The sequence below is a fragment of the Merops nubicus genome, unplaced genomic scaffold (assembly GCF_000691845.1).
Source record: "Merops nubicus isolate BGI_N331 unplaced genomic scaffold, ASM69184v1 scaffold31566, whole genome shotgun sequence".
Taxonomy (NCBI): domain Eukaryota; kingdom Metazoa; phylum Chordata; class Aves; order Coraciiformes; family Meropidae; genus Merops; species Merops nubicus.
Genome location: NW_008617458.1, coordinates 1 through 8178, shown reverse-complemented (window position 1 = coordinate 8178; position 8178 = coordinate 1). Strand labels below are relative to the sequence as shown.

The 8178-nt window shown below is 43.5% G+C and overlaps 1 protein-coding gene across 1 annotated transcript; it reads right to left on the bottom strand.

Annotated features, from left to right (window-relative positions):
* Positions 1–860: 860 nt before the first annotated feature.
* LOC103775691 (ATP-binding cassette sub-family G member 2-like) lies at positions 861–7446 on the bottom strand (the record flags this gene model as incomplete). The annotated part of the gene is made up of 8 exons (XM_008943161.1): positions 861–1053; positions 1949–2058; positions 3273–3362; positions 4157–4311; positions 4674–4798; positions 6123–6212; positions 6566–6648; positions 7181–7446. Coding segments are annotated over 8 exons (1067 nt in total), but the record flags the coding sequence as incomplete, so codon positions are not given.
* Positions 7447–8178: the final 732 nt, after the last annotated feature.

The window sequence follows — 8178 nt, the reverse complement described above, 5'->3', positions numbered from 1 at the left end:
AAGGGCAATGGTATTCTGGGATGCATCAAGAACAGTGTGACCAGCAGGTCAAGGAAGGTTTTCCTCCCCCTCTACTCTGTCCTAGTGAGGTCACATCTGCAGTATTGTGTCCAGTTCTGGGTTTCCAGTTCAAGAGAGATGGGAACTACTGGAGAGAGCCCAGCAGAGGGCTATGAAGATGATGAGGGGACTGGAACATCACTCTTACCAGGAAAAGCTGAGACACTTGAGGCTGTTTAGCCTAGAGAAGACTGAGGGGAATCTTATCAATGCTTAGAAATACCTGAAGGGTGGGTATCAAGAGGATGGGGACAGATTCTTTTCAGTGGTGCCCAGTGATAGGACAAGGGTCAACGGGCACAAACTGGAACACAGGAATTTCCATCTGAATCTAAGTAAAAACTTCTTTACTGTGAAGGTGATGGAGCACTGGAACAGAGGTTGTGGAATCTCCTTCTCTGGACATTCAAAACCCACCTGGACATGTTCCTGTATGACCTGATCCAGGTGAACCTCCTTCAGCAGGGGAGTTGGACTAGGTGATCTCCAGAGGTCCCTTCCAGACGCTACTATTCTATGACTCTGTGAAAATGTTTCCCTTTGAACAGTTCCTGGCCGCAGTAGAACAGTGCTCTACAATATATAGTTTGCAATGTATCTAAAGTATTCTGAGACTTATATTCTCTTACCATAAAAATCACTTATGCAATGTACATTAATGTTTTTTTTCCTTAAAAACCCAAATCATACAATCATGTGGAGCTCATGCTCCAGAAACAAGGGGACAGGTTTCCCTTTTGAAGTCCAGTAAAGTCAGCTGAAATCTTTTGGCAATCTCCAGTGGGGCCTAACAAGCTTTGTAGTTTTAAGAACAGAGAGGCAGCAGAGCAAAGGCAGCCTGGAGTCTATGTGAACTTTCTCATAAACCTGAGTTTTGCATAGGCAATGATAAGGAAGATAACAGTCATGCAGAAGAGAGCCACTATGTTTTCCCACATTGCCCAGCTGGTAGGTGTGATTCCTTGGCTGCACAGGTATGCTTCACCAGAACACCTGCAAAAAAAGCATGGGGCAGAAGTTGGTATTTTTATGTGGTCCAAGTCTTTAGGTAGTTACTTTTATTCCCGTTCCACAAAGATTCTTCTACCCTCAACTCTGCAAAACAGCTGATGGAAAGAGTAGCCTCGTAACCTATCACTAAAAAAAGCTTAAGGGACAAATGCAGCTCTCTGGTTCTCATAATTTTTCAGTAGTATCCTAGTTGTTGTTTATAGATAGCTGGCAATTTATGAATATCCTTCATAACCACATTAAACCGTGATAAGTACAAAAGCATTAGTTGAACAGAGCAATTACTAGAGGTTCCCAGCAGGGGTTTGGGGTCCAAAAGCAGGGGAAAGAGTGCTCTAGCACTGGTCTCTGCAGTAAGCTCGGTGTGCTGGGGCTTTAGCATGTGTCATCCGACACTTGCGTTGCTACGACCTCAAGAGCATTTCAAAGGGGGCAGCAGCACGGGGGATAGATACCGTGGCGCTCTGCTGTCTCTGCAGGAAGGTCAGTCTTTACCAACAAGCTCTGGGGGGCAGTCACGTTTCTGATCACAGGTACTGCCTCCCAGCAGCTCTGTAGATGTCCACACATTGTATTGCCACTGCTAAGTCACTGGGTTTGTTGAAGAAAACTGGCAAGCAAGGGTTACGTTACCAAAAATGAAATTTCATTCAGCTCATCTGCCTATTTTTAGGAGTAAAATTTCATCCCTACTTTTCTCAGCTCATTGTGAAATTTTATTATATAATCCTAAAGTACATTATTTTGGGATGTATTACTGAGACTGGCCCGTGAGAGGTTATTCAGTGAATCATATGAAAATCTGGAACAGTCAGACTTCTCTTTAAGCAACCCATCATAATTCAGGCCCAAGAACCATCATGAGTTAGAGACTTACATTTCTCCTGAAATACTGGGGGGACAACTGTCTGCATCTCCCAGAAATGCTGTAACATTTGGATTCTTGCCACAAAAGTAGAGACCTCTGAACTCATTCACTTGAAGAGCCTAGGAGAAGAAGCAGACATCAGATTTCTACAGACTTAGTGATTTGTGGAGCTAAAACTATAACACCTCAAAGGATTATTAGGAGACAAGTATGTCTTCATGGAATCATATATATATGTTGCTTTTTATTTAGAAACTCTTAATCACTGCCTTTCAGAGAAACTGCTCCAAATTCTGCATGCAGGTTGGTTTGGTGTCTGAGACACTGACTGTAAAGCTGCATTTCAGTGATTTAGCCATGGCTTTCTGTCCTGTCAGCAACAAATCATCCACTTTGATCTGAGTCAGCTTACTGACCCAGAAAACCACATGGCTGCATGCAGACACCCCAGCACCAGCACACTGAAGCAGATTGCAGAGTCAGCCAAAGCAGGAGGGGAAGGGTTCCCTTGCACTGGCATCCTGGGAGGTCTGCAGTCTCAGGGGACACTTCCACATTCAGCAACACTGATAAAATATCTCAGTGATACCCAAACGGGGGGGGGAGGTCTCACACATCTCACATCCTCCTTGATCCCAGCTTTCTGTGCCACTACAGGTCAACATGGTCCTGGCCACAACACCCAGCACCAGCTCCATCATTCATTTCACCTTTTTACTCAAAGGTAGGAAATTTGCCAGGTTGAAGACAAGAGATGGAAGCACAACTCCCACCTGTGACCAGTGGGTGACCTGCTATGTCTAGTTATTGTGTTTCAAGCAGCTGAACCCATAGCTTTTTGGTACCCCAGCTCCTTATTACTCATAAACAGCAGTAAGTCCTATTTCATTTCATAGGAACCCATGCTGGAGACTGAGACACTCAGCCATTATGGTAACTCCTTTAGCCAGTTGGACTGTCATAAACCTCAGACTGGCCACCCAAACAGCAGCCTCCAGAGAGGCCATACAACACCTGACTTTATTCATAGGTATCAACTATTCAGGCTGGGAATTAGTGCCTCACTGGACAGCTCACTCTGCTTCTGACCAAGCAGCACTAATTTTGTGGCAAAAAGCATTTTTTTCATTCTCTGAGACTTCCACCTCTCACACAGAGATTTACTTTTGCTTCTTTTAGGGGGCTGGCTGGTTTGTTCTTCTTTTACCATGTTCATGCAAGGAAATAAACCAGATCTAACTTTTAAGATTATTTCATTGATACTCAAAACCTCTCCAGGATGCAGCAGTGTGGCTGCGTTACTGACAGGAGACCAAGACTGCTTTCTACTCACAGTGAGGCCATATCGGGGGATACTGAAGTACTGGAGCCAGTTCAGCCAACCCATTATAGAAGGGAGGTTTACTAACAGGCCTGAAAAGATCTGAAATAGAACAGAAAAGACTAATGAGTCACAAACTCTGCTTACTGCAAACACCATTCCTGCACAGATACTGCAGTTGCCCAGCAAAGGTGCACTGGGATGGATGAACCTCCTACTGCTGTTATGCCTGTGCCTTCTGACTCCAAGGTAACTTGATAGGCCCCACAGTCCAGAATTTTCATCACTAATATCATCTCTTTGAAAAAGAACTCACATCCCTCATCTGTGAGAAGTCAGAGTTCCTTTTTCTCACTTGCTCCCTTCCTTAGAAGGTCCTTGAAGATGAGTATTGAAGTGATTTCTTGAAATCAAAGGCAATACTAAATTAAAATAAAGAGGGGGTATGTTCCTGCTAATCCTACTGGGCAACTAAAATTAATGGAATAAGATCAATTGATGTAAAGTTTATTTCAAGATTTTTCTCCTTTTAAATGATCTATCTGGTCACACAGATTTCTAGTATTGGAAGATTTTTTAAAAAAATCTTTTTTTGTAAGGGTAGTTTAAAAAAAAAAACAAAAAACACACAAACCTTTTGGGGGCTCACTGCTTGCAATCCTCTGGTGGCATCACACCTACTGAATTGCACCTGAGCAAGGATCTGACCCTTACTTTACAAGCTGGTAGAGGTACATCTTTGACTATAGTGACAATAAAATCACAGGCACGGGGCTGATATGCTACAGGACTGTGGATTCTCAGCCTTTTTAGGGCTGGCTCAACCCATTCTCTCAGCCTATCTCTGCTGCTTCCTCACCTCCACCAAAGAAACACCCAGACCCTGATATACTTACAAGCATCAGGACAAAACAAATAGTGATGAGCAGATTGGCCACAGCCACCACATCCATCCCAGCACTGATGGCTAGAGACATGGCTGTGGCAGTGTAGGACACCAGTACCAGGGTTAGCATGAAGAAGAAGAACTGGCCTGCAACAGCTTGGTATCCTGCCAAAAAAAAACAGGGAGGAAAGAGTCCAGTAAACAACCACATTATGAATCCCAGAGAAGTACCCTTGGATTCCTACACAAAACAGGGAAAGCGGGAAGGAAGATGAAGTTTGGAGCTGGCAGGAACAGTGCCTGCTCCAAAGGCCCAAAGAGCATTATTGAAAGACGTGGTCAAGTAGGTCCCTGTCTTAGATTGCTGGTCTCTCTGCCCCTGAGTCCTCTGAAGATACAATGCCAAGCTCTTAAGTCAGCTGAAGGTTCAACTAGTTTCATGCTATAGATAGGAATGAAACTCTGAGTAAGTCAGAAATCAAACGTGTTGGAAGGTGACAGGTTCAATGAAAGCATCAATTCCTTACCAATCATCCAGTAACTGATGCATGAGAATATGATGGCTGGAGCTGTTCTCATGGGCAGCAGATCTCCAATCATCAAGGCCAGGAAGTAGGCAGACACACGGTAATACCCACTGGTGTACTGGTGGCTGTGAGGACAGGAATGAGCAGAGTTGTGCACGTTATCTAGGAAGCAGGCTCAGCATGGGTCTCTGGTTTATCCCAGCTCAGTTTCTGCTCTCTCTACCACTGACGCCTCTATATGCAAGTTATTTTCTCTGTGTTATCCCTTCCCACTCTGTAAAGCAGGGGCTGAGCTGTCTCATGGGCCCTGCAGTCATCCTGAGAGTCCTCTAAGGAAAATAAATGACAGGCTATTTGACTGCTAAGTAACGTTTTGGAAAAAAGCTCCTAAATCTCTTTTGAAAGACAATGATCCTTAACACAAGAGCATGGGAAAGTATTAGACTGCTATTAGCTGGAGGAACACTTCACCCACAGCTAACTCATACAGCTGCTTCCAAGGGAGAAGGAATGATACCCAACAGTGGGAAAACACCTTTAGGACACCAACTCGCCTCCAGTTCACAGGCCAATTAAATATCATTATGATTGCTTCACTGCTTAATGGAGCTCATGAATAGATGCTTTATTTGGTGAGGTGCCAAAATCCCTATTGACACAGCTGGTAAGATAAACTGATAAGCAGGACAGACTGGCAAGAAATGTCAGTATGGGGGGAGACTCACTCCTGAGCAGCTCTAAGGGTCATTATTAAGCAGCTCTTATCAACCTGTGGGTGGACATATGCATTCCAGGCACAAATCTCCTATTTTTTCTTTACTGCATAGGATCTGTCTCTTGCCCTTTCATCCCATGAACTGGAGGCTACTTCAAACTACATTTTCAACATATATGTATATATACACGTGTGTGCATATCGTATATACACACATTTAAATACATATGCACACACACAACACACATACATATATACAGAGAGAGAGATGCATTTGATTATTAGAGAGCTCTTGCAAGCCAGCCAGCAGCCCTCTTTGTCTGAGCATCCCTTGTGAAGCTTTTCCAAGAACTCTCCCTTCACCTTTCCATAGTCCTACCACTTATGACTATAGCAGGACAGCATTTCAACCCTGTGAGGAAGAGGGCAGGCAGTGCTCACAGTCTGCAGGATTCACATGCAGACTGCAAGACAGCTGTTACCAAAAATGGGCAGGAAAAGCACTTCTCAATAAGCTGTGACAGCAAGCAATTAAAAGCATTCTATTTCTCCCCTCCTTCCTCCACCTCTTAGCATTTCAGCTCCTTGCTTTACAGACCAATTGAGAATTACCATTAAAATCTGATGTTAAGGGAGCAATTAAGTCTTTGGTGGAAATAATCTTGTTTAGCCTGTAAGATCCTCTCCCCACCTCGATTCAGGGTATAAGACAGTCTAAGTGCCTCACTACTTACACAAATAGTTTCTTGTCTCTGATGAACAGCTCAATTGCAGAGACACTGGAAAAACACTGGTTTGTGGTGACAAAAAACAAGGATCCAACCCTACAATGTGAAAAAGAACAGTCAGAAAGTGAGGAAACAGCCTAGATCAACACTGGCAGCCTCAGACATCATCATAGCACCAAGTCAGTGCTTTTCTGTCGCTGGTCAGAGAATGGAAATATTTCATTGTGCTACTGTAGATCTTAGCTGTAAAACCTAATAAACTCAAAGGTTTATTCCTTTATCTTCCCTTTCGTATCTCCTTTGTACATATGTGCAAGCCTGACGAGTGCACTGAGGCTTGTGAACCTCATCTTCCTTTGTGGTCCAGGGGCACCCCAAGGCCTTCCCTGGTGCTGAAATCTGTCTGTCCCAGATAGAAAAATGAGCAAAACAATGACTTTCCAACTTACCTATTCTGAATGCCACTTCGGTCCAGTTTTACACCAAAAAAGATAGCACCCACAACCAAGGCTAGAATTATCGTCACTGCAATCTAGAAGTGGAAAGAGGGAAAGTAAAAAGGAGTCCCTCAGATAAGTAAATAGGGCCAAACATTATTAAGGCACACACAGGGTTTAAGATCCACACCTGCCTAAAACTTGGCTGTTGTCACTCCATGACACACACCATGAAAAGCCTTATGGCAAATTTTCATAGTTTATCCTCTTCACTTTTGTCCTTCCTCTGATCTTTGGCTGGAAAGGTTAGCAGAAGCACACTCACAGGCTAACCCAGCTTAAAATGTCAAGTGAGGCATAAAATTACCATCAGCCTAGAAGCTCCTCATGTGAACCAGAGAATGGAGCATTTCCCCCAACTCCCCACACTTCAGTGCAGTAGTCCTCATGCTAAACTAAGATTTTTTTCAAAGGCAACAAAGGTAGCTGGGTTTCTCACTCCACTTAAGTGGTACAGGACTTTCCTGTTTCCCTAGTTGCCTTTGAAACAAAAATCTGTCCTACAAACTTCAGATTGCAGGACTGAGAGCAGAGGGAGTCTGAGACTTTTAACATTTTGTTACTTACTTGTGCAACAGAGGCCTGTGGATTCCTGATGAGGTTTTTCAGGGAACGTTTGGACACCCAGTACAGCTGGGTGAGGAATCCATTTGCATAGGTAATCTCATGCCCTTGCTTGGATACTCCCTGCTTGCTTCCTCGTCCAAGCTCCACTTTCCCCAGTGTTTCCTTTGTGCTCTGATACAGGTTGGAGTTGAGATATTTCTGGTGTAGCACATCTACCACACTAATATCCATGTTATCTTCTGCCACTCCATTTTCACTGCTCGGTTCTAAATATGAAAGACAAGTTATGGCTTGTGATTCCCCATGAACCCTACCTCCAGACATGACCCATCAACATGCTCAGCCACTTTGGAGGATGAATTATAAAAACAGGAATGGTCAGAGAACTTGAATCGTTCAACCCTTAGCTCTGAGCTTAAGAGGCTAGCTTGAGTAAGAGTTTCCCTACAGTATTAAATGGAACCTCATTATCTGCCCATTCTCTGTGGCACAAAAAATGGCCATATCAGAATAAGACACCAGAAAACCTCTGCTTCCTTGAACTTAGGGGAAATCAATATTTGCTCTGATCCATTTCCCCATCCCCGCCCAAAAAACATTATGAGAACTGCTCCCTCATAATCCTGAAGTCATAAATACGCTACAGCATCCCCAAACACTTCCCAACATTTCACTCACTATATTGTTAGAGTTTGTTCTCTAATCCAGTTCCAATCTTTCTCATTGCCCTGTAAATCCATTACTTCTTAGCCTATCTACTCTGTCTTCTCTGCAGAAGCCTCTTACGTGACTGAAAACTTTTACCTTCCATCAACTGTCTCTTGAAACTAAGCAATTCCAGTTTTTCTTTCCCAAACAGGTTTTGTAAATTACTGATATTTACCACTGCTCTCCTAGACTACTGAAGGAAAAAAAAAGCCCAAACATTTAAAAAGTCTTCTGAGCTCTTGAAAGAAGCTCAAAGCAAAGCATGTCTGTTGGTAGGAAAAAAAAAAAAA